At 49.0% G+C, this 25,670-nt stretch overlaps 1 protein-coding gene, 1 long non-coding RNA gene and 1 other non-coding gene across 5 annotated transcripts in view; all 3 read right to left on the minus strand.

Moving 5' to 3' along the window:
- CARNMT1 (carnosine N-methyltransferase 1) overlaps positions 1-11,776 on the minus strand; it is a 28,280-nt gene extending 16,504 nt beyond the window's left edge. The window contains exons 1-4 of one of the 3 annotated variants that reach the window (XM_007667028.3): positions 11,424-11,776; positions 4,591-4,786; positions 3,608-3,771; positions 500-1,811 (exon numbers count right to left, since the gene is read on the minus strand). In XM_007667028.3, the coding sequence (XP_007665218.1) occupies positions 974-1,811; positions 3,608-3,771; positions 4,591-4,786; positions 11,424-11,749 (1,524 nt within the window). In that variant the 5' untranslated portion in view covers positions 11,750-11,776 and the 3' untranslated portion in view covers positions 500-973. Of the gene's footprint in view, positions 1-499; positions 1,881-3,607; positions 3,772-4,590; positions 4,787-11,423 lie in introns of those variants that run through there. The other 2 variants (XM_029055582.2, XM_029055583.2) reach the window with 2 other exon arrangements.
- A 9,024-nt stretch (positions 11,777-20,800) lies between these two features.
- On the minus strand, positions 20,801-21,202 carry LOC114808159. Its single transcript, XR_003756024.2, has 2 exons — positions 20,957-21,202; positions 20,801-20,865 (listed from the first exon to the last, which is right to left on the minus strand). It is a non-coding gene; the product is annotated as an uncharacterized LOC114808159 (long non-coding RNA).
- Positions 21,203-21,383: 181 nt separating this feature from the next.
- On the minus strand, positions 21,384-21,521 carry LOC114808263. Its single transcript, XR_003756110.1, has one exon. It is a non-coding gene; the product is annotated as a small nucleolar RNA SNORA7 (small nucleolar RNA).
- Between the last annotated feature and the right edge of the window lie 4,149 nt (positions 21,522-25,670).

Below are 25,670 nucleotides of genomic sequence, written 5' to 3' on the forward strand. Positions count from 1 at the left end.
AGCAGGACCCAATTTCCAGCTGAAGTGTCCACAGCATACTGTCACTTGAGAACTACTGTTCACAAGAAAGCCCCTCCTCGAACACAAGCTTTTAGATCTACACTTGACTTGTGCACCTAAAGCCAGAAGCCCAGTTTTCTCCGCTTTCCCCAGCTACGGCCTGTATCGTTGCGAGTTGAAAACATAGGGTTTCGGGAGTGACCAGAGAATCAGTCACCTCCAGTGATGCCAGCAAGGAGCACTAGAGAAAGGAGCAGCCCTTTCCGAGCCAGAGCTTCATAAGGATCGTGAATCCAGGAAGCAAAAGTGAACAGAACACTGGGTGCCACCAACAACAGACATGACAGCACAGCAAAGGGCAGTCTGCGTGGGTTCACAGCGTGGTCACCACATTGGTCGTCTAGGCCGACCACAAACACCCCCCCGCCCCCCGGCCCCCCCACAGACACCCGCTAGCACTCCCAGAGAGGTGTAGCATAGAGAAGACAGAGACAACAGCTCTCTCCAAGTCAGGCAGCTTTATTCCCACTCCTTCCCAGGAGACCTCAGCACGTGACCACTGATCCAAGCACCGGGTGTGGTCGCTTACACAGCTAGGATTTTCACATGTCGGTCCACCCTTAGCTGACGCAGTCAGCTTCCCTTGGCCCTCCCGCAGATGAAGCCACCGGCACAAACCATCCTCAGTCCCCGTGCCGCCAATCGGTGCATGTGGCTTCTTGTCGGTGGTCGGGTAGGAGGTTGGCTCCCCTCAGTATCCAACGATACCCGTTCATCACTCTCGGTCCTTCGTCCAGCGTTCCTGCCGGCGCAAAAACTCCACAAGACCTTCTTGGTAACCTCCAAGCCAGCTTCTTGATCTCTGCATCGTGGCCAGATCTGCCGTCTTGGAGCCACGTGGCCTGGGACTTGGTGGGGGAAGAGACACCCCCGCCCAAATACTGAGGCGTTGGACCAACACGGGGAGCTGGGGTCAATCCCATGCTGCAACGGGGAGGGGGCTGGAGGTGTCCCGTGGCGGTAGCAGCTCCGGGATACGCTCTGGGGCTGTGTTCCTCTGGGGTTGTGTTCCCGGGCGGGGGCTGGGAGACACACCCTGGCACCTCAGCATCAGGGTGTGTAGGTCGGGGGAGGATGGGGGACGGAGGGCGGGTGAGCGTCCCGGGCTGCTGGAACTAGTCTGGCAGCAGAGCCGGACCCCGGGACTAGTGGCGGGGAAGGGGGCGCACATGGGCACGGAGGCGCCGGCGCGCCGTGAGGGTTCACTGCCGCGGCTGCGGGTCCACGCGCGAGGCCCACGGGGCACGCCGTGGATGGCGAGGGGAGGGAGACAGGGGCGTCGCTGGCTCCGTGGTGGAAGTGGCTCAGAGTTCCCCTCTGTGCTACAGACCACACCCCGGGCCGTGGGGTCGAAAGGGTAGGCGGGGAGAAGAGTGAGGAGGATCAGCATGGCGGCTCTACACGTGACCCCCGTGGCGGCACCCAGAGGGAGGAGGGGACTGGTATCAGCTCCATGGTAAGAGTGGCCTGGAGCTCCTCTCTGTGCCATGGAGCTCACCCTGGGTAGCGGGGAAGGGAGGGGCGAGGGAGCGGGGTCGATCGCCGTGGCAGCCCAGGGGGGAGGGGGTTCTCGTGGCAACAGCGACTCCGCGTGTGGGGCCCCGGGGCACCCTGAGGGTGGGGGAGGTGGGGAGGAGTTTGGCGTCGGCTCCGTGGTGTAAGCAGCTCGGGGCTCGCTTCTTTGCCGCCGAGCTCGAGCGCGAGGAAGGCAAGCAGAAGGGGCTGCCATAAGGTGGCCAGGCAGAGGCTGCCTGCAGAGGTAACAACACCCATGGGTGAATTTCACCATCAGTGGCATTGTCTTCAAGCATGAAGAATAACTATGTGTATAAACATAATAAAATTAGAACAGAATGAGAAATTGGAAAGCCAAACGTCAAAAAAGATAAATGGGCTCAATGGGCTCTGGCGAGAGACTAACCTTCTGAAGTTACTTACGCGGTTACCTCACCATCACCATCACCACCAGTATTCATCGAGCATCAGTGTGTAGAACACCGTACTCGGCACTTGGGCGCACACAGTAAAAACAGAATAGTAGAAAACCTGGCCTCAAACTCCGAGGCAGACTGTTCATTTACCAAAATCCCTAGCACCACTGCTGATGGGGACAGAGTGCCTCGATCTACCTCGAATCTGGATCCTTGGGTCTGGCAGGAGCCCCATCAGTCTTAGCCACGAGTGATCCAGGTTGGACCGAGGGACGATTTTCCAATTAACCTAAATTACTTTTGAACGTTAGACTGCATTCTTATCTTCTCAAGAGTGGACAACCCTAGCTTTCATATTATCTGCTCATTAGGCAACCTACGGGAGTCATCTATGAAGTCTGCAATATACTAGTAGAACTTTTTAGATAGTAGGAAAACACCATTATCGGTCAGAGATATTTCATGCTCTCATGCCTTGAGTCTCAACCATCACCATAGCAAACGGTGAACAATCGAGTTTATACATCAATTACTGAATAAGAATAGTGTCAATTATCTTAACAGTGGAGGCTGATCTGATTATAGACTTGGCCAGCACATGCACTTCACCCAGTCCTTTCTGCAGGCCTACAGATCTCATTCATACCTGTTGTCTTTTTAAAGATTTCCAAGAGAGAAAGTTTCACAAACCCTCTCCATTCTAAACCTATTAAAATGGAGACAGGTGCCGAGACCTAAGATGAGACATGTTCTCACCCCTTCACCCCTATGCCAGCCAAATTATTTTTCTACTCTGCCTGGCGAACCCAACATTTAGACCTTTTGCAGACTTGAAATCTAGTTTGGGGGGGGGGGTGTCTCCAATTCCTTCAACCTTTCCTCTTTATTCCAGAGTCTCCCTAATTTCTCATTATCCTTAACAATCCTTCAAAATCTACAAGCCAAAGCTATATACTACTTGAATGGGTTGTTTTTTAAAGGAAAAACAGAGCTACCTGGTTTTGTTCATACATAATCTACTGTAATTTCTATATCTCGACCATAACTGTACCTAGTCAGTAATTTTCCACTTTGTATTTAAATCTGTCTTGCCTTCAAGTTTACTACAATTACACCTTAATCATCACTGACAAGACATTATCTTTTCTCGTTTTCAAGCCAGCCTGTTATCTATTTGCAGTCATCTGCGAATGTAATAAAACTGGTTTTCTATCTTCCAGAAGAAGTAAAATATCTGCACAGGCCAGACCCTCAGAAAACACCACTTGTGCTGCATCAACTCCAGTTTAACCATGAGAACCTACTTCTTGATTACCAAAATATAACCAGCTGTACACACCGTGTGGCTTCTAAGCCATTTTTTCCTGGCTTACCTCAGGAGTATTCCTTAATTCAGACAGGTGTTTTCAATTATATGTCCGGTTACTCATAACTGACCATTTGTTCAGACCTTGCTAATTGTTCAATTCACAAACTGAGACAGAATGTGTAATGTACACTGCACCAGAGTGGCCTTCGTAAACTAATTACAAAATACAGAAATGCCCCAGATTCCTGTCATGGCATTATTCAGGTTCAAATAAGTCATACAAGGAATTAAATAAAGCTCTACTTACCATCTTTCTTTCGGAAAGTTTCTCAAAATCTCTTTAATGATCGGCTGGTAGCAGGCCTCTCTCTCAGCTTTCCCAGAATCACTCCAATCTCTTACAAACTGCTTCAAAGTAGATTTCAATTTATCCATGTCAAATGTTGACGCTGGCATGATCATTCCATTTCCCTGTTTAACATAGGGGAAATGATCGGTCAAGACATTAACAAATGTTTGGGGGATGGGGGGAATCCCATAATCAGTCTTGAATAAGGTTAAAAAGACATGCTAAAAGGGGGCTGTGCAGGTGGTTCAGTGGAGAAAGCACTCGCCTCTCACCTCTAGCATCACTTTTCACAAAACAACCTCATAATTGGACAGTCTTTTTTCAGGAGAGGACTAGGACTGAGCTGTTACGGAGACCGAACAACCTCTCACCCTAAGAGAGGGAAGGCCCTCCAGGTCATAGTAGAGGTCATTGGTGGGGCAGCATGGAGAAGCTCACACTGGAGCGGCCCAACTGTATCTATCCTGTTAACGAAAATCACTACGGGTCAGATTACCATTAGACATCAGCCTGTGTCCCAGTTAGTTTCTAGTACACAAAATGCCAGTCCACGGTCGGATGCAGTCAAAAAAAAAACAAAAACAAAAAATCTGAAGAGCGGAAGTAAACCCAAGTCGTCAACAGACGTATGCATCCCTGCATGGGATCAAGGTTATATTTTTACCAGCTGGCATAATCAGAAGTGTGCTATGAAAAAAATTGAAATCCCATTAGACTAAATTCCTGGAGGGCAGGGAGCCTTTTTTTTTTTTTTTTTTACCTTCCCAGGCACTCAGTACAGTGCTGTGCACATGGGAGATGCTTAAAACAGGCTAGTGGTGGTCTGAAATCCCAAAAGGAAACAGAATGAAGACCTAAAAATATGGAAAACATCAAAAACCCACATAACTGAAAATGAAAATAACTGTCTAAAATAAGAATGGAATTGAACTTTTACATACATCTTCTCCATACTCTTTATTTTCAAACATATGTATGCAGTCATTCACAATGGTCTGAAGAATCCCCTGATTATGATCAACACATTTCCGAATCTTGTCCAGGTGAAGAAGAAATTGAGGAAGTAGGTTCTGTTGGACAGCCGGGAGAGATCTAAAATGCCTCTCTGTTCGGTTGACTCGTTCATGCATACTTGTTCTAGAAATACAAAAGAAGAGTTCTCTAGGCACAGTAATTCCTATTTTAAATTCCTCTCTTTTTAAACTGCTCAATTGACTTGCAATGTTCTTGGCTCCAAGTCCCAAAATTATCCTTGCATCGCTTTCAAGAATCTACTGCAATTCCTAAATAATTTTTCACATGATTATTTTAGTCTCAACTTCTGCTTCTCAGCAGTTAGCTTGAGATTTCCAGATTCCTGAATTTTTTTTATGGTATTCGCTAAGTGCTTACTACGTGCCAGGCACTGTAAAAAAAAAAAAAAAGTTGGTATTTGTTAAGCGCTTACTATGTGCAGAGCACTGTTCTAAGCGCTGGGGTACATACAGGGTAATCAGGTTGTCCCACGTGAGGCTCACAGTCTTCATCCCCATTTTACAGATAGGTAACTGAGGCACAGAGAAGTTAAGTAACTTGCCCACAGTCACACTGCTGACAAGTGGCAGAGCCAGGATTAGAACCCATGACCTCTGACTCCCAAGCCCGAGCTCTTTCCACTGAGCCAGGCTGCTTCTCAGCCCTGGGGTGGATACCGGGTTGGATGAAGTCCATGTTCCACATGGGGCTCACAGTTTTAATCCCCATTTTACAGATGAGGTAACTGCGGCACAGAGCAGGTAAGTGACTCGCCCAAGGTCACAGAGCAGACAAGTGGCGGAGCCGGGATTAGAACTCAGGTCCTCTCATGCCCAAACCCATGCTCTTGTTCCCCTAGATCACGCTGATCATAGCTCCAAATGAAAAATGGCCTGAGTGATTGCAGAAAACATCGGAAAAGTGATCCTTCTGCCAACAGAAGAGCTAAAGAATCAACTTGCTTATGATGATAATGTTATGGGATATACCTAAAAGCAACACTTCTTTTTTGGGTTTTAGTGAGTGGGTTTAATCAGCAGAAGGATCAGACACATAGAAAGATTACTGAAATCAACACCAAAACTGAATTGAAAAATAGGTCCAACAGCCCTATTCATCTCCCTTTCAAAGGAGAGATTATCCATAAAGCATCGATCACCTGTGATTTCTGCTTGACTGACTGCCTTTTAATAACCATTTAAGCGCCTAGCTTCCCTTCCTGTCTAGTCCCCCTTTATTAGTAATAATAATGATGGTATTTGTTAAACGCCAACTACGTGCCAGGCACTGTTCTAAGCGCTGGGGTAGATACAAAATAATCGGGCTGGGCACAGTCCCTGTCCGACACAGGGCTCACAGTCTTCATCCCAATTTTACAGCTGAGGTAACTGGGGTACAGAGAAGTGAAGTGACTTGCCCAAGGGCACACAGCGGACAAGTGGCGGAGCCGGGATTAGAATCCAGGTCCTTTCTGACTCCCAGGCCTGGGCTCTATCCTCTAGGCCACGCTGCTTTCCTTCCCAAGCCCCTAAACACTCCCTCCATGAATGTACTTGAAAAGCAGTAATCAGTAAGCAAGAAGCAAATTTCCTGTCACCCATCCAGATCCTCTTCACTTCCCTCCAAATCTCTATTTTCAAAGTAAGGTGAAGAGGAAAGAGGAAGAGGAGGAGGTTGCCCTCCGTTCCTTCAGGACTGGGGCAGGGGACAGTGTCAGGGAGTGGGTAGAGTGTGAGTCCGGGTGAGTAGGTCCCACTGTCTTTGCAACTCAGCGGCCGGGAGAATTGTGAGAATGAATCTGGGGGTTGGAAGAGCCAATCTTCCTTCAACTCTTCAGCCCTGCCTCAACCTGTGGTTACACCAATACTCTGCATGTGTCTTGGTTTGGGGCCTCCAGCAACGATCTCCAGCTTGCACTGGCCTGGGAGGTGAAGAAGGTTTTTGAAAATGTTTGATTTATAGTTTGTGGGGACATGAAGGACTTTTTTTAAATACCTGTGATCGTGCACGACCTTGATTTGTGGGTATGCCCAGTGCCAGGCTGTGACGACGGGACTGCATCCTGTCCTGGCACCCCGTGTCTTCCCCCTCATCCTTCCCAGACCCTGAACGTGGAGGCATGCAGGGTCCCCAGGACTTGGGGGCTAGTAGGGTGGAAGTGGCAAGGGGACACCAGAGGGAGGACTATTTCTGTCAGTTCCCTTCTCCTCGGTGACACTTTTTTTTTTTTTTTTTATCTTCCGCCCCTTCCTCCTGCCTTGCCTTCATTTCTCTATCAGAGTCCATTAGGAAAACTTTACGGAAGAAAGCTCTCTTCTAAGCGTCAATCACGTACAAAAATCCAGCAGGTCAAACAAGGGAAACTTAGGTGGCCGCAATGATGGTCTCGTAAAACAACAATTTACCTTAGGTGGAACTTTAGAAATATCAGGTGATTAGGCTAGGTACAGTTATGATTGCATAAAGAGCGCCCGCTGTATTCCCAAGCAACTTTCAAGTCCCAGATCCCTTCCACGGGCTTTAAAACACGGATGAATGATAAACTGTATTTGATCAATTGATCTGGGGACCCAGCAGAATGAGGAAGGCAGGCAGAACATTGGGATCGAGCCAAGAATGGAACCTAAATTCTTCGTTGTTTTAATGATGCTGGCTAATCTGATTCCAAAATAAACAAGTTTATTTTTGAAAATCTAAAAAGTCCAATTAAAAAGAATGAAAAGATGGGATCAAAAGATCAGATGTGTTTGTCACCCTTCCTTCTCTCCCTACTCAATGGGAGGTTATGACTCTCTGCCATGGCGGCCGAACACAAATTTTACCTGTTAGCAACAGAACAGTGAACCTTCATTATTAACATATTAACGTATCTGAGACCAAATATGCCAACTCGACGGGGTGACTGCCACTCACGACTTTGTGAGCTGGACCCCTAGTCGCCCTTACCCAAGCCCTCCCTGACAAGACATGAGTGTTTCCGACTATCTGAAAAGGCCCCCAAAATGCCGACTTTCTGCCTGTTCAATCACTCGTATTGATTGAGCACTTATTGTGCGCAGAGCACTGTGCTAAGCATTTGGGAGAAAACACTATAATAGGGTTGGGAGACACAGTCTCTGCCCACGAGGAGTCTACAGCCTAGAGGGGGAGCCAATACTAAAGGCGATGCAGAAGGGAGAGGGAGCAGGGAAAATGAGGGCTGATATGGGGCCCTCCTCCTCTTGGAGGAGAAGTAATTTTAATGAGGCTTTGAAGGTGGAGAGAGTGGTGGTCTGTCCTATATGAAGAAGGAGGGCATTCCACGCCAGAGGCAGGACGAGGGTGGGCAAGAGGTCGGCGGAGAGACAGAAGAGACAGAGGTACAGTGAGTGGGTCAGTAGTAGAGGAGTGAACATGCTGGGTTGCGATAGGAAATCGGTGAGCTAAGATAGGTAGGGGGGCAAGGTGATTGAGTGCTTTAGAGCCAATGATAAGGAGGTGGGTGGGCAATCACTGGAGGTTCTTGAGGAGTGGGGCAATATGGACTGAAGTTTTCTTGTAGAAAAATGATCCGGGCAGCAGAGTGAAGTCTGGACTGGAGTGGGGAAGAGCCGGGAGGCAGGGAGGTCGGCGAGGCATGTCAAGCTCTTGGAAACCCGTCCCCTCCCAGGCCCAAATCCCTGTCCCCCGTTTGCCCCCACACTCAAATTGAAAGGTTGGTCCGGATGCCCGAGCTCAGTTTTGAAGCGTGGTACCAATGCACAAGAAAGGAGTGCCTCTGAATGCAGTTCATTTCGTCAGAAGGCGGAGCGTTGGCAGGAGGCCAAAAGATGATATATTAATAAAAGGTCCATTAGATATATTGCAAGCCCTTCGAAGGCAGGACTGCATCTTTTAGTTCTACTGCTTCTACTCCAGCTGCCAAGTACGGCGCTCTCCCTCGTTACAGTGTATATCCTTGTGGAGAGGGAACAGCCATGTAACTTCATCATTCTGTACTCCCCCGAGGGCTTAATACAGGGCACGGTACCAAGTGGGCCCTTGACAAATAGTAACACTGCAAGTACTCGTCACAGTTGGTGCTCAGTGTGTTTAAAGATGATGAAATGTCAGTGCCCGAGCAAATTAATTCTTAAAATGAGCTACTGTTAAATAGGACTTCTGTGGCGTTTTACCAAAAAATTCATACTTGGCGGTTTTTTGGCCAGTTTTTTTCTATCTGCGTTCATTCCGATGGTATCGGTTCATTTTAGGGCCGGCGGCTACCAAGACATCGGCTTCTTCGTACCACACCCGCATATCAGTAGAGAAGCAGCGTGGCTCAGTGGAAAGAGCAAGGGCTTGGGAGTCAGGGGTCATGGGTTCTAATCTCAGCATCCCACTTGTCAGCTGTGTGACTTTGGGCAGGTCACTTAACTTCTCTGTGCCTCAGTTCCCTCATCTAGAAAATGGGGATGAAGACTGTGAGCCCCACGTGGGACATTCTGATCACCTTGTATCCTCCCCAGCGCTTAGAACAGTGCTTTGCACATAGTAAGCACTTAACAAGATCCGCCCTTTCCTCTCCACCCAAACGGCTACCTTACTATTACGGGCTCTCGTTATATCCCGGCTAGACTACTGTGTCAGCCTTCTCTCTGACCTCCCTTCCTCCTCTCTCGCCCCGCTCCGGTCTATTCTTCACTCCGCTGCCCGGCTCATCTTCCTGCAGAAACGATCTGGGCATGTCACTCCCCTTCTTAAACAACTCCAGTGGTTGCCTATTGACCTCCGCTCCAAACAAAAACTCCTCACTCTAGGCTTCAAGGCTCTCCATCACCTTGCCCCTTCCTACCTCTCCTCCCTTCTCTCTTTCTACCGCCCACCCCGCACGCTCCGCTCCTCTGCCGCCCACCTCCTCGCCGTCCCTCGGTCTCGCCTATCCCGCCGTCGACCCCTGGGTCACGTCCTCCCGCGGTCCTGGAACGCCCTCCCTCCTCACCTCCGCCAAACTGATTCTCTTTCCCTCTTCAAAACCTTACTTAAAAATCACCTCCTCCAAGAGGCCTTCCCAGACTGAGCTCCTCTTCCCCCTCTACTCCCTCTGCCATCCCCCCTTTACCTCTCCGCAGCTAAAGCCTCATTTTCCCCTTTTCCCTCTGCTCCTCCACCTCTCCCTTCCCATCCCCACAGCACTGTACTCGTCCGCTCACCTGTATATATTTTCGTTACCCTATTTATTTTGTTAATGAATTGTACATCGCCTTGATTCTATTTAGTTGCCATTGTTTTTACGAGATGTTCTTCCCCTTGACGCTGTTTAGTGCCATTGTTCTTGTCTGTCCGTCTCCCCCGATTAGACTGTAAGCCCGTCAAACGGCAGGGACTGTCTCTATCTGTTGCCGACTTGTTCATCCCAAGCGCTTAGTACAGTGCTCTGCACATAGTAAGCGCTCAATAAATACTATTGAATGAATGAATGAACAAACACTATCATTATCATCAGCGAATCTGCTTCTTAAACTTCGCACCTATGCCCACCGTGCTAATCATCTACAGCTTGTGGTGACATATCCCTTCTAAGATTACCAGTCGAACGACAACGCTAGAAGAGTCGTTAGAATAACCCCTTGTGAGCATACAGAATGGGCCTTCCGATCAGCAAAACAGCCTCTCAAGAGTTCTGCACAGGGACTGAAAAGCGCACGCCCTGAATTCTGGTTCAGATTATTCGACAGCACACGAAAAAGGCTGGTCGGCCGTGAAAACCGGCACCTAGTCGAATAACGATGGACAGAAGGGCCACCGAAACCCTCCCTCGATGCAAACATCACCACGGGGAGGCTCCAGAAGCAGCGTGGCTCAGTGGAAAGAGCCCGGGCTTGGGAGTCGGAGGTCATGGGTTCGAATCCCAGCTCTGCCACTCGTCAGCTGTGTGACAGTGGGTAAATCACTTCACTTCTCCGGGCCTAAGTGACCTCACCTGAAAAAGGGGGATGAAGACTGTGAGCCCAACGTAGGACAACCTGATTACTCTGTATCACCTCCTCCAGGGGTTAGAACAGTGCTCTGCACATAGTAAGCGCTTAACGAATACCAACATTATTATTATCTAATGCTCAATCGGTCTCAAAGTGATGCAAAACTACGGAGGTCTCCCAAACCTCTCAGAAGTAGCCGAGAGTGGGAGAGGGACTGAAAGAGGGCGTAGGGAGGGGAAAAAAAAAAAGCTAAAAGACTTTTTCGGCCTGAAAGTGCCAGAAAGGTGACAGGGGAAGGTAAAGGCCGCGGGGGATGAGGGGAGAGACCGAAAAGGGTGCCGTCTGTCGCCGGCACGGTCAACCCCCTCCGGTCCGAATATCTGGTCCCCTTCGGTCTGTGGGGAGAGGGAAGATATCAATCCAAACGCGTTATTGCCTTTGACAGAAACTAAGACCCATTAGGCGGCTATCGCCATTCCCTGGAAGAACGTTTCATCATCACCGTCGTAGCACCGACGTCCGAGGCCCGCGCCGGAGCCGTCCCCCTCAAAAAATCAAGACAAAACCCCATCACACTGAGAGGACGGGAGGGGGGCAGGGGAAAAATCTCCATTCGACTCGGTGGGCGGAGAAGACGGGAGTCGAAAAGCCGCCAACACCCAGATCGCCATGGGGTCGCGGGGGAGAGGCGCGCGCACGCGTAGCGGCATGCACGCGCCTGGGTGCGGGGGGTGGGGGGGGGGTGCATACGTGTGTGTGCATGTGTGTATAAACCGGGCTGCCGGCGTCGCCCCCTCTCTCCGTCCCTCGGCCCCTCTTACCCGTAGTAGCGGAAGGCATTGATGATCTTCCAGAAATGCTCCCGCTCCAATCGCTCCTCCTCCTCCTCCGGACTGCTACGCGGGACCGCCACGGCCGGGGCCGGGCCCCGTCGCCCGGCCGAAAAGGGCACTTCCACCCCGTCGCTTTCGCCGCCGGAGTCCTCGGGCGGGGGGGCGGCGGCGGCGGCCGAAGCCGCACACCGTCCCCGATGCATGACCCCGGCCGGGGCCGCGCCCCCTGGCAGAACTTGCTCGCTCCTCCCGCCGCGGGCTCGGCGGCCGGACGGGGACTCGGGCTTCCGCGAGACGGAGCACGCGGCGCACATGCCCCCGGGCGCGGCTGCCGTCTCCCCTCCTCTTCCTCCGCCCCGCCCCGCCCCGTCCCGCGGGCAGCCGGAGCCTTTTCGGCGCGCGCACGGGACGGCGGGATACGCCCCCCTCCGGCGTCACCATGACGACACCTGGTCTCTCTCTCTCTCCCTCCCTCCTTCTCTCTCTCCCTCTCCCCCTCCCTCTCTCCCTCTCCCTCTCTCTCTCCCTCTCCCCCGCCCCGCCCCCAGGGGAGAGGAGTGGAGGGTGGAGAGGAGCGAAGTGCGCCGGCGCGGCGAGCATAGTAGTAGTAGTAGTAGTAGAAATAATAATAATGATGATGATATTGGTACAGGGTACTCAGGTGATGACCCTGTATCTCCCCCAGCGCTTAGAACAGTGCGCGGCACATAGTAAGCGCTTTAACAAATACCAATATCATCAGGTGGTCCCAAGTGAGGCTCACAGTCTTCATCCCCATTTTACAGATGTCACTGAGGCACAGAGAAGTCAAGTGACTTGCCCACCGTCACACAGCTGACGAGTGGCAGGGCCGGGATTCGAATCCATGACCTCTGACTCCGCAGCACGGGCTCTTTCCACTGAGCCACGCTGAAGACCGGCTCCGGGGGGGCAGGGTGGGGGAGCCGTTCCCTTAGGGCCTGCCAAGTAGGGGGTGAGGCGCCCTACTGCCTGAGTACAGTGCTCCGCACAAGGTAAGCGCTCAGTACGATTGAATGAATGGATGAAATACCAGTTATTCATTCATTAAATCGTATTGATTGATTACTGTGTGCGGAGCACTGTACTTAGCCCCGGGGAAGTACAATTTGGCAACAAATAGAGACAACCCCCACCCAACGAGGGGTTGGGGGGGAGGGAAGGGGGTTGAGCAAAGGGAGTGGGGGAGGGGGAGCGGAGGAAAAGTTATCATTACTGTGGAATAACCCTTTCCCAGCTCTTAGTGCAGTCTTCTGCACAAAGTAAGCACTCCCTGAATACCATTAGTTGATTCCTTGGAGGCTTCATGCTGGGGGAATTTTTCCCTTTCCCGCCGCAGCATAGTGGAAGGCAGGACGGGATGGAGTCTCCTTGGTGGCGTGGAGGGGACATGACCTGTCACGTAAACCATCGTGGCAACGGTGTACTCAAATATAAAAGAGATGGCGGGAGCCAGTAAGACTTTGTTTTTGTCTTTATCTTAGAGGAGAACGAGTAGGTCGTGGGTTCCAATCCCGCCTCCGCCGCTTGTCAGCTGTGTGACCTTGGGTAGGTCACTTACCTTCTCTGGGCCTCAGTTACCTCATCTGTAAAACAAGATGGAGACCATGGGACAACCTGATTACCTTGCTTGCATCTACCCCCAGCGCTTAGAGCAGTGCTTGGCACATAGCAAGCGCTTAACAAATACCAACATTATCATTTTAACCTGTGGAAAAATATTGTCACCAAAGGTAGAAAGGTGGCAAATATATCCTTTATAATAATGATAATTATGGCTTTTGTTCAGCGCTTACTATGTGCCGAACACTGTTCTAAGCTCTGGTAGATACAGGGTGATTAGGTTGTTCCACGTGGGGCTCACACTTTTAATCCCCATCTTATAGAGTAACTGAGGGAAGAGAAGTTAAGTGACTTGCACGAGGTCACCCAGCAGACGAGTGGCGGAGCCGAGATTAGAACCCACGACCTCTGACTCCTAAGCCCGTGCTCTTTCCGCTAAGCAATGGTTTATGGGATCTAATCAATCAATTGCACTAATTGAGCGCTTACTATGTACAAAGTACTGTACTAAGTGCTTGGGAGAGTACAATAATAACAGTCGGTAGACCCTTACACATCTCTTTTTTATTTGGATTTACGTACTAACTCTCACGCCCATACCTCAGGATACGTACGTAATATTTTTCTCCAAAATACGGCCATATCACGAATAGTCATTTTGTAGGCCAGGCTTTCCCCGTTGGTAGCAGTGGCAAGGGGTTTGAACAGTCGACCTGAGGCTTGCTGGAAAGAGAGCGGTACAAGGAGCGATGGGGAAGAGACCTTTCGACCAGGGGGCGGCACCGGGGAAGAGGGAGGAGGGACTTTCCGTGACGCTCAGAAGGAACGGCGGATCGAGGGACTTGGACCGTCCACTGGGGACGTGTGCGCCATTTCCTCCCCTGTCCCGGCTTCTGGGGGAGTTCGTGCCGCCCGAGTTCCATCTCTCCATTCGTCAGCCTGGGTTCCGGAACGGCGACTGTGGCTCCTCACCAGACCCCAGACCCTCTGGCCCCGTGCCTTCATCGCAGCTGCACGGCCATGTGATGGGGGGCAGGCATCAGATCGTGTCATCGATCAATGGTATTCACTGAGCATTTACTGTGTGCAGAGCGCTGAATTAAACGCTCGGGAGAGTACCATACTATGGAGGTGGTAGACACATTCCTTGAGCACGACAAGCTTACAATCTAGTCATATGACTGTTGGGGGAAGCGAGGCCACGTTGGGTCGTAATTCAACCCCTTCGCCTCAGGATTGGTAGAAATGATAGGGTGCCCAGACTAATTTGTAAACCAACCATTCATTCATTCAATAGTATTTACTGAGCGCTTACTACGTGCAAAGCACTGTACTAAGCACTTGGAATGTACAATTCGGCAACAGATAGAGACAATCCCCGTCCAATGACGGGCTCACAGTCTCAACCAAACATCTCTTATGCAAATCACACCCCATCGCAGACCCTGTAAGGGAACTAAGGAGACAGGGGATAGAATTTGAAGTGTGGGGAATGCGGAGGGCAGGAGAGCCACAGGCCAGGAAGGGAGACGGGCGGGGTGGATTCACTTACCTGCTAAGTCAGTGATCGTGGAAACCCGAGCGATTTTTGTCCGGTCATTGGAGCCCATGGGACACCGTCTCCAACACACTGGGCTCCGAATGACATTCACAGTCTTAATCTTCATTTTCCAGAGGAGGTAACTGAGGTAGAGAGAAGTGAAGTGACTTGCCCAAGGCCACAGACTGTAAGCTCACTGTGGGCAGGGAATGTGTCTGTTTATTGTTGCACTGTACTCTCTCAAGAGCTTAGTACAATGCTCTGCACACATAAGTGCTCAATAAATACTGACTGGTGGAACGGGGCTTAGACCCAGGTCCTTCTGACTCCCAGGCCCATGCTCTTTTCACTAAGCCATGCTGCTTCACAAGGGAACTTCCCTCCATCAGCAGGACCCCTACGTGAACTGATTATCCAGCAGGCTGATTACATTCCGACTGTGCTCTTTTGGGCCCTGCCGTTGCTCCGGAGGAAAGAACACCGCTCTGGGAATCAGGACATCTGGGTCCTAGTCCTGGTTACGTCAACAGTGGCGACGAGGTCCGACCAAATAACCACCGAGGGCATTCCATGAGGTGGATGGGCCCAGCAAGAACTCGAAAGAATAGCTGTCGGACATGGGCGGCGAAGGGCCCAGTAATGCCAAAGCAACTGCCCGGAGGGTCGCGCACTACGGCACAACATCGGCACTGTGCTGGGGTCACTCTGGCCATAAATGGATCCTCCATGTAAAATTCCTTCACGTCCAGCGGGACTGTGACTAGCAGGAAGAGACAGTACAAGTCGTACCACAAATGCCACTGCCAATGTAATCAGTTCCTCCTCCCTGCAGGTTCTTGATCCTGAAGTCTCAGGATGAGGTTCTTGATGGGAGACACTGTCATCGTTCTCTTTTCTTCCACCCCCACTATTGCTTCACAACATAGTCAGCAAAACGTAGCCAGACTCAGGCGCTGTCTCTTACTGTTGCTGAAAGTACAGTAGATTCATCCGCTTCCTTTGGCGGTTCCTCACGTTCTGGCTCCGGGAAACAATAACAGTAACGGTGGTATTTGTTAAGCGCTTACTACTTGCCAAGCAATGGACTGAGCGCTGGGATCATTACAAGCTAATCAGGTCAGACGCAGACCCTGTCCCATGTGGGGCTCACATTCTATGTAGGAGGGAGAACAGGGATTTAGTCCCCATTTTACGGATGAGGAAACTGAGGCCTGGGGACCTGAAGTGACTTGATAGAGCAGGCGAGTGGTAGAATGGGATTAGAACCCAGGTCCCCTGATTCCCGGGCCTGTACTCTTTCCACTAGGCCACGCTGCTTCCCAGAACAGATCTGCAATGTGATGGATGGCTAGAGACCTCACTCAAACCATTAACTGGAGCGTGGATTTTGAAATGTGTGGACATTTTTCATATTTCACTGAGCCTACACTACACTCGTCTGGGAAACCACGGATCTCCTGGTATGTTAGAAACGACACGTAAGGATCCCAGACTTAATGACCGGCACCACATAGGTGGGTTGCGTATCAACAAGGGGAATTTGTGTCCTCTCGGTGATTTATCAAAGTAAGCTCACTGTGGGCAGGGAACATGTCTACCAACTCTATTGTACAGTACTAGCCCAGATGCTTAGTACGGTGCTCTGCACATAGTAAGTGCTCGATAAATACCACTGACTGATAAAAGTAGATGGCTACAGAAGAGGCAGGTAAGAGAGTAGAAGACCTATGTTAGAGGGCTACTCAATTGCCCATCTCTGCAGGGTCTTCTCATCTATATAAAGAAAACTACTTCGTAACAATTCTTAAGGAAGTTGTCAGAATTTAATGTTTGTAAACAGCTTTGAAATCTGTAAGTCGAGGCACGCATTAGCACGACTAACTTTTATTAGACACATATTCCCCCGTATGGTACTGGGAAAATTGATTTCCCAGTTTGAATTATATAGCGCCTTTTATCTTGACTTCTGCGTGTCACCCAGAACTGTTGGTCTCAGAAAGTTTCTTCTATCTGATCTAAATCCTCTTGCTGTAATTTATATCCATAGTCTGTTGTTCTGCCTTAAATGGAGATGGAAAACTCCAGTCATCACTACCTGAATACTGTGATGTCTTAGCAGATCAGAGGTTGGGATGAATCAATCAGTGAATCAATGGTATTTATTGAGCGCTTACTGAGGGCAGAGCACTGTACTAAGCGCTTGGGAGAGTAGATACACAATGTCCACAACACACTTATGGTCTAGAGGGGGAGACAGACCTTACCATAAAGTATGGATAGGTACATAAGGGCTGAGGGCGGGGTGAAGAAAGGGTGCATATCCAAGTGCCATTTGGATTTGATTTGGAGATGGTTTATAGGCTGGATCTAAAGAAAGGGTGAACAGAGGTTTAAGTGTTAATACCGATGGCGGGACAACTCTCTTTTTGCCTGAATACCCTCAACTACCTGCTCAACAGGAAAATACTGAGGGGGGAGTGCCTTCGGTTAATTATTACATATACACTATAAATGCAACAAATAAAACCATTGCGAACACCCCTTGTATATTTAATGAAGGTTTGGCTTCTGTTTGCTTTCCTTGTTCCTTCCCCCTAAAACCTTGGGCTGGGCGGAAGCTACTTTAAAGTGGGAAAAGAGGGCTCGATGGATTTGTTTTTCCTAAAGGGTACTGACCCATCAATTTGCTACCTCACTCTGAGCAATATGTAATAATGGTTCTCAACTGCAGAGGCAAACCTAATGGCAGGTTGCAAACATTTCATGTATCTAGGATCCTTGGCCAGCTAACACAGAAGCAGCATGGCCCAGTGGAAACAGTACAGGCCTAGGAGTCAGGAAACCAGGGTTCTAATCCCACTTGCCAGATGTGTGACCTGGGGCAAGTCACCTACCTTCTCTGGGCCTCACTTTCCTTCTCAATAAAATGGGGATTAAATACCCGTTCTCCCTCCCACTTAAGAGAAGCAGCGTGGCTCAGTGGAAAGAGTCCGGGCTTTGGAGTCAGGGCTCATGAGTTCGAATCCCAGCTCTGCCACTTGTCGGCTGTGTGACTGTGGGCAAGTCACTTAACTTCTCTGGGCCTCAGTTCCCTCATCTGTAAAATGGGGATAAAGACTGTGAGCCCCACGTGGGACAACCTGATTCCCCTATGTCTACCCCAGCGCTTAGAACAGTGCTCGGCACATAGTAAGCGCTTAACAAATACCAACATTATTATTATTAGATTGTGAGCCCCATGTGGGACAAGGACTGTGGCTGACCTGATCGCATTACTTAATTCAGGGCTTGGTACATAGTAAGTGCTTAACAAATACCGCAATTATCACCATCATCATCATCATCTAATTCTGCAGGGTAGGTCTCCAAAGCATTTTGATTGAAAGTGTGCATTTAAGATAGTGGCAAGAGCCCGGGCTTGGGAGTCAGAGGACGTGGGTTCCAATCCTGCCTCCGCCACTTGTCTGCTGTGGGACCTTGGGCAAGCCACTTCACTTCCCTGTGGCTCAGTTACCTCATCTGTAAAATGGAGATTAAGACTTTGAGCCCCACGTGGGACAACCTGATGACCTCGTATCTACCCCACTGCTTAGAACAGTGCTTGGCACATAGTAAGCACTTAACAAATACCATCATTATTATTACTAGTGTGACCGCAATCGATCAATCAGTTGCATTCATTGTGTGCAGAGCACTGTACAAAGAGCTTGGGAGAGTACGATGCAGTAAACTGACACAATCCCTGCCCTCAAGGAGCTTACGGTCTAGCAGAGTTTACACTGCAACCTCAAACATGCCTCCCGATTGGCCTAGGACTCTACCCAGCTGACCCCACTAACCTACGGACCACCTCACCCTGGCGCCAGCCTGCCGGGGCTCTCTCTGGAGACCACCCCTCGGGGAGGAGACAAGGTCGGAAGCACGAGTAAGGGATGGGAGAGCTCCAAATGGAGTCTGTCAATCAGGCAGCGGGAGAAGCAGCAGGGCCTAGTGGAAAGAGCGCTGACTTGGGAGACAGAGGACCTGGGTTTCAATCCTGTTGCTTGTTTGCTGTGTGACTTTGGACAGGTCACTTCACTTCTCTGTGCCTCAGTTACCTCATCTGTAAAATGGGGAATAAATCCTACTCCTTCCTACTTAGACCGTGAGCCCTATCTGGGACAGGGATTGGGTCCCAACTGATTATTTTGTATCTACCCCAGTGCTTAGCTCATAGTAAGCACTTAACAAGTACCATTGTTTAAAAAGGGGTAGATACGCTGATGTCCTAATTCCCAAAGTGGTTCCAGAGGTGGGACTAGTAGCGTGTGCTCCTAGAAGCATTAGTCCTAGATGAATGCTAACATTAGGTTGGTGTACAACGTTAGGTTTGCTTTCTATAGATTCAGGCAAAAAAAATGAATTTTCAATAGATTTAGCAACAGTATCTTCTGTGCGCAGAGCACTGTTCTAAATCCTTGGGAAGGTACAATGAACAGTGCTGATCCCTGCCCTCAAGGAACCTACCATCTAGTGGGGGAGACAGACACTAAAATAATGGACACAGTAGGAAAAAAAGAGGCAGGGGATCTAGGCTAATGAGAATGCTTAAGTAAGAGGGTATGTAAATACTATGGGAGAGTATGAGCTCACCGGCGCGTAAGGGGCAGTAGCGGAGATATGAAGGTGGGGAGATTCACGATTCATCGAGGCAGGTCTTCTGGAGATGTGATTTCATAAGGGCTTTGAAGATGGGAAGATCTGTGGTCTGCTGGATTTGAAGTGGGAGGCCATTCTAAGTAGGGTTTAAGCAACTAGGTCGGGGGCGGGAATGACGAGAAGGGGGCGTAGTGAGTAGTTGATCTTGAGTGGAATGAAGCATACAAGCCAGGGCATAATAATGATAACAATAATAATAATGATAGTATTTGTTAAGCGCTTACTATGTGCCAAGAACTGTTAATAATAATAATAATAATGTTGGTATTTGTTAAGTGCTTACTTTGTGCCGAGCACTGTTCTAAGCGCTGGGGTAGACATAGGGGAATCAGGTTGTCCCACGTGGGGCTCACAGTCTTAATCCCCATTTTACAGATGAGGTCACTGAGGCCCAGAGAAGTTAAGTGACTTGCCCACAGTCACACAGCCGACAAGTGGCAGAGCTGGGATTCGAACTCATGAGCCCTGACTCCAAAGCCCATGCTCTTTCCACTGAGCCACGCTGGGGGAGATACAAGGTAATCAGGTTGTCCCACGTGGGACTCACAGTCTTGATCCCCATTTTACGGATGAGGTAACTGAGGCACAGAGAAGTTGAGGGACTTGCCCAAAGTCACACAGCTGACAAGTGGCGGAGTCAGGATTAGAACCCATGACCGCTGATTCCCAAGTCTGTGCTCTTTCCACTAAGCCTCGCTGCTTCTCACGTATAGTAAGAGAAGGGAGCAAGTAGGTAGGAGAAAGCTGATTGAGGGGTTCGGGAAAATCTCTTCCCAAAACTAAGTCTGACATACTATGGAAGAGAGTGAAGGCGTTACAGCATTGGTAGACATGATCCGTGCCCACAAGGAGTTTACAATCTACGGGGGGAAACCGGCATTAATATAGATTATGGATCGGTGTCGTGGATATTCACATAAACATCTTGGGGCTGGGGTGAATATAAAAGTACTTAAGGGGTATACATCGAAGCTCATTGGAGATATGTTCGAGGGTGGGCGGGTAAGGGAAACTAGGGTTTAGTCAGGGAAGGTCTTCTTGGAGGAGAGATGATTTTAGGTGGGTTCTGAAGGTGGGGAGGGTGGCGGACTGTCAGATACCAAGGGGGAGGTGGAGGGAGGGAATTCCAGGCCCGAGGGAGAACGTGAGCGAAGGGTTCAGTGGCGAGACAGACAAGATTGAGGTACAGAGAGTGGTTTCTAGCTAACAGATCCCTAGAAACTGAATCGATCTTTTTGTTTGCATTACCCGTCTTTCCCCCTCCCCCCCGACTCTCCCCTGCCCTCCAGCCCCGCCACGTTCACCCACACGTCCCATTTCATTTTTGATCTTGTTCCCTCTTTAACCTAACAGATTCATTCAATCATATTTATTGAGCGCTTACTGTGTGCAGAGCCCTGTACTAAGCACTTAGCACTATACTAATAGATATGGTCATTTCTAATCTTCCAGCTATTTGTCTGCATTGCATTCTCACCGTCAGCAGTATTGTGTTCGAACCAAAGGACAGCATAACTAACTTATTGGACATGAATCCCAGAAGCCATCTGGTTCGGACTATTTTTATTACATTCCATAATGCTAAAATCAAGCTAATTGTCTGTTGGTCACCTGTGGGGTAGAAAATCCACAATTCATTTTAGAGATCAAATTATCCAAAATAATTCATTTTGAAAACATTTAAATTTCAGGTTTCACTCACTAAGGTCTCCAACAGGGGAATAAACTCGGGGAGAATGTCTTGCTGTAAACAATTCACTTATTCTTGTGGAACGGCAAAGAACTGTTTTGTGGCATGCGAAGAAAAATGCAATTTTCAAGTTACTGGAATCTTCAGCGCAAAACTTCTTTCTTTAATGGTATTTGTTAAGCACTGCTATGTGTCAGGCACTGTACTAAGCGGGTCTTATCTGATGCTGTCGAGTCGTTTCCGACCACGACGATGCAACGGACACTTCTCTCCCAGAACGTCCCCCTCTCCATCTGCAATCGTTCCGGTAGTGTATCCACAGAGTTTTCTCGGTAAAAATATGGAAGCGGTTTACCAGTGCCTCCTTCCGCACAGTAAACCCGAATCTCCTCCCTCGACTCTCTCCCATGCTGCTGCTGCCCAGCACAGGGGAGTTTTGACTTGTAGCAGATTGCCTTCCACTCTCTAGCCACTGCCCAAGCTAGGAATGGAATGGGTAGGCCTCTGCTTGACTCTTCCTCCTGTAGTCAGGACTGGTAGAGTACTGAAAACTCTCCAGGTGCAACCCTGAGAGGACTAAGCAGGTAGATACAAGGTAATCAGGTCTGACCAAGTCCATGTCCCACATAGGGCTCACAGTCTTAACCTCCATTTTACAGATGAGGTAACTGAGGCACAGAGAAGTTAAATAATAATTACGGTACTTGTTAAGCGCTTACTATGTGCCAAGCACTGTTCTAAGTGCTGGGGTAGATACAAGGTAATCAGGTTGTTCCCACGCGGGGCTCATAGTCTTAATCCCCATTTTACAGATGAGGTAATAATAATAATAATAATAATAATGTTGGTATTTGTTAAGCGCTTACTATGTGCAGAGCACTGTTCTAAGCGATGGGGTAGACACAGGGTAATCAGGTTATCCCACGTGAGGTTCACAGTTAATCCCCATTTTACAGATGAGGTCACTGAGGCACAAAGAAGTTAAGTGACTTGCCCACAGTCACACAGCTGACAAGTGGCAGAGCTGGGATTAGAACCCACGTCCTCTGACTCCCAAACCCGTGCTCTTGCCACTAAACCATGCTGCTTTCAAGGTCATACAACAGACAAGTAGCGGAGCTGGGATTAGAACCCAGGTCCTTCTGACTCCCAGCCCCTTGCTTTATCCACTAGGCCACACTGCTTCTCAGACATCTAAATGACTTCCTTAAGTCTCACAGAAATCATAATTGGTTAAAAATCCAATGCTTCAGTTCAAAATAAGCCCTGACGAAATGGTGCAAGAGTTACATTTTACTGCTTTAAACAATATAATATTAATGCCCTTTTTGCATGCTCAAAATATCTGTGCTATTTGAGTATTATTATTATTATTGTACTTGCTAAATGCTTACTATGTGTCAAGTCCTGTTTTAAGCACTGGGGTAGATAGAAGATAATCAGGTCAGACACAGTCCCTGTCCAGCATGGGGGCTCCCAATCTTAACGGGAAGGAGGACAAATGCGGTGGAACTAAAAAGAACCTTTAAAAAATGAAAACAAATTAAAATTCTGGGCAGTACTTCAATCAAATGAAAATTGTTGATATATGGTAAAGGAAAAGATTACTGAAAGCATTTCATTTTTAAAAAAATTTCTCTTCACCTCCTCCTCCTCCACCCATACCATCCCTGTTTACCAAGCTACTGAAAACCATTTAGGAGGAGAGTGTGCAGGGCGTGGGCATATTTTACAAGCACACTGAAAGAAGATCAAAAGCCTTGCAGTTGGCATAATTTAGGGCATAAAACACTGGACTGAGAATACGATCTACTTTCCAGAAGTTTCCTTTCAGAAGTTCAAAGTGTTATTTGAAACTAGGAACCCTTAGTCAGTGAATCATATTTGAGCACTTACTTTGTGCAGAGCACTGTACTAAGGGCTTGAGAGGGTACCATATAACAGACACAGTCCCTGTCCACAATGGGCTTACAGTCCTAAAGGGGGAGACAGACACTAATGAAAAGAAAACACTCATTCAACTCTATCTGCTGAGCGCTTACAAGACAGACACTAATATAAACATTCATTCAATCGTAACTGCTGAGCGCTTACTGTGTGCAGAGCGCTGTACTAAGCCCTTGGGGGAGTACAACACAACAATAAACAGACACCTTCCTTGCCTACAAAAACACAGCTGAGATGGGAAGGGGCTGTGTCGATGAAAACGCTAACACTCAAAGAATTCAGCTAACTTAACTCAGCTAACGCAAACCCGATGGCTGCGTCTACAGGAGTATTTGTGAACTGATACTTTCAGTGAAATGCCTGTTTACGACCTAAATCTGCCCTGGGGAAACGTCAACACCCCCCAACACACACCCCCCCCCAACTACCAGTTTGCAGCCTTGCTTCCCCAGAGACGGATTGGGCCAGGAAAGCGGGAGGGGGCGGCATCATTGAAGGGGGCCGTTGTCCCCGCCTCTCACACCCTTCTGTCACGGTCTCCGTCCCCGTGGCCTCGGCCACGGTGGGAAAATAAGGCTGCAGGACAGCAAATGCCAAGTGGTGGGTTAGGGGTGGCAGCGGCTGTCACTGAGCTAAGAATTAGAGGTTAGAGAAAACCGAAAAACTGTGCCACAGAGGACTGTTCGGCACCAATGGGGCCGTGGGGGTTGGGAGGCAGAAAAATGGCCAGGAATAGGGGAGGGCAGAGCAGGGTGAGGAGGAGGGGGAACGTTAGCATTCACCTAGTCTGGAAGTGCAACCTGAGCGGTGGAGGGAGAGCCACTGAACAGCTGGGATCCGGGTCACCTTAGGGGTTTGGGTCCCGAAGCTCTTCTAGGTGGTACTTTTTCATATTTCAAGTGGATGGCTTTTGAGAGTTCACGATAGAAGGATGTCGCGGTAGTGTTGTGCTATTATGCTCTGAATTACTTTTAAAACCAATACAATAGTTTGGTGGTGATTAACAACAAAATATACCACATCTAGAGGATTTTCTAAATTATAATTTAGAACATGTAAGCACCCCAGGATACTAATAGCAACTTGGATTTTCTAAAGCATTTTTCAGTACATATCTCACTTCTGTCTTCACAACATCCCCAGGAGGTAGAAAAAAGGTAGGTGGTATAATCCCTATCTTACAGACGTGGAAATGGATCCCCGGCAGGTTACGTGACCTACCCAAGGTCCCACAGCAGGCCAAAGGCCAAGCAGGGAACAGAACCTAGGCTGTCTGAATCCCAGCCCCCTGCTTTTTCCACTCCATCACACTCTTTAGCCATTCGTGACACGACAGCACCGTCGAGTTACGTAACCCTACTGAACTGTGGGATGTAGCTTTATCTTAGCTTTTCTTCACCTGCGTCCTACTAGAGGGGAAGCTTCTCATGGGCTGGGATTGTAGCTTTGCATCATTCCGTATGTTCTCTTTTTAATGGCATCTGTTAAGCGCTTACTACATGTCAAAACACTGCTCAAAGCGCTGGGGTAGATACAAGTTAATTAGGTTGGACACGGTCTGTGTCCCACATGGGGCTCACAGTCTAAGTAGGAGGGAAAACCGGAGAACTGAGGGACAGAGAAGTTAAGTGACTTACCCAAGGTCACACATCAAGCATTTGGCAGAGCCAGGATTAGAACCCAGGTCTCCTGACTCCCAGACCCGTATTCTTTCCACTAGGCCATGCTACTTCTCTAAATACTTAATAAATGCTACCACTATGACTAGGAGGAGGTAAAAACATTCCACAGATCCCCCGTCCCCCCCCGTCCCCCACCCACATACAGTCGCTGGCCTGGTTCACAGGTGCATCATATCGTGATTGTACTGTTGTATCGTTCTCCTCACTGATCTCCCTGCCTTCATCCTCTTAAAATCACATCTCTTCCGAGAGGCCTTCCTTGACTACTAAGCCCTCCTTTCCCCTACCCGCCTTCCCCTCTGCGTCACCTCCGCCCTAAGCACTTTGACACTCACCGCAGCACCACAGCACACACACCTCTCTCCTTACACTTCACTATTTCTCCTCTCTAGACATTATTTTAATGTCTGCTCCACCTGTAAACTCTTTGTGGGCAGTTGACCAGCACCACGTACACTCTATCTGGACAGGTTCACGTCGTTAGAAGAATGTTTCTGAATTGCCCAGTACGGCTCTATCCGAAACGCATAGTGAAAACACACATTAGGGAAGACCGGGGCGGGGGGGGGTAAAGTCTCCTTGGGATGATAAATTTCCTTTTGTGCCAGTGATTCTATTTTAAATGGACTCATCCCTCCATGGATTTAAGACAGCCTACACTCCCTTCACAAGGACTTAGTCTGGAAGTATCCCAAATTTATGGCTTTATAAAGGGTAAGGGGTGGGGTCTGAAAGAGGGTATTTAAGCACTGAATATATACCAAGCACTGTGGTAGGTAAAAAACATACCAGATCAGACACAGTCCTTGTCCTGCATCACAGCCTAGTTGGAGAAGACAGATAAAGACAATGGTAACTATGGATTGTAACCACAAGTAACAGAGTCAAGACAAGGAAGAAAGGTGTGAGCATATGAAAGCATCCAGCCTCTCTCCACCCAAGTAGGAAACAGTGTGGCCTATCGGAAAGAGCCCAAGCCTGGGACTCAGAGGAACCTAGATTCAGATTCCAACTCTGCCACTTGCCTGCTGGGTGATCTTGGGTAAGTCACTTCACTTCTCTGGGCTTCAGTTTCTACATCTGTAAAATGAGGATTC

The sequence above is a fragment of the Ornithorhynchus anatinus genome, chromosome X5 (assembly GCF_004115215.2).
Source record: "Ornithorhynchus anatinus isolate Pmale09 chromosome X5, mOrnAna1.pri.v4, whole genome shotgun sequence".
Classification (NCBI taxonomy): Eukaryota; Metazoa; Chordata; class Mammalia; order Monotremata; family Ornithorhynchidae; genus Ornithorhynchus; species Ornithorhynchus anatinus.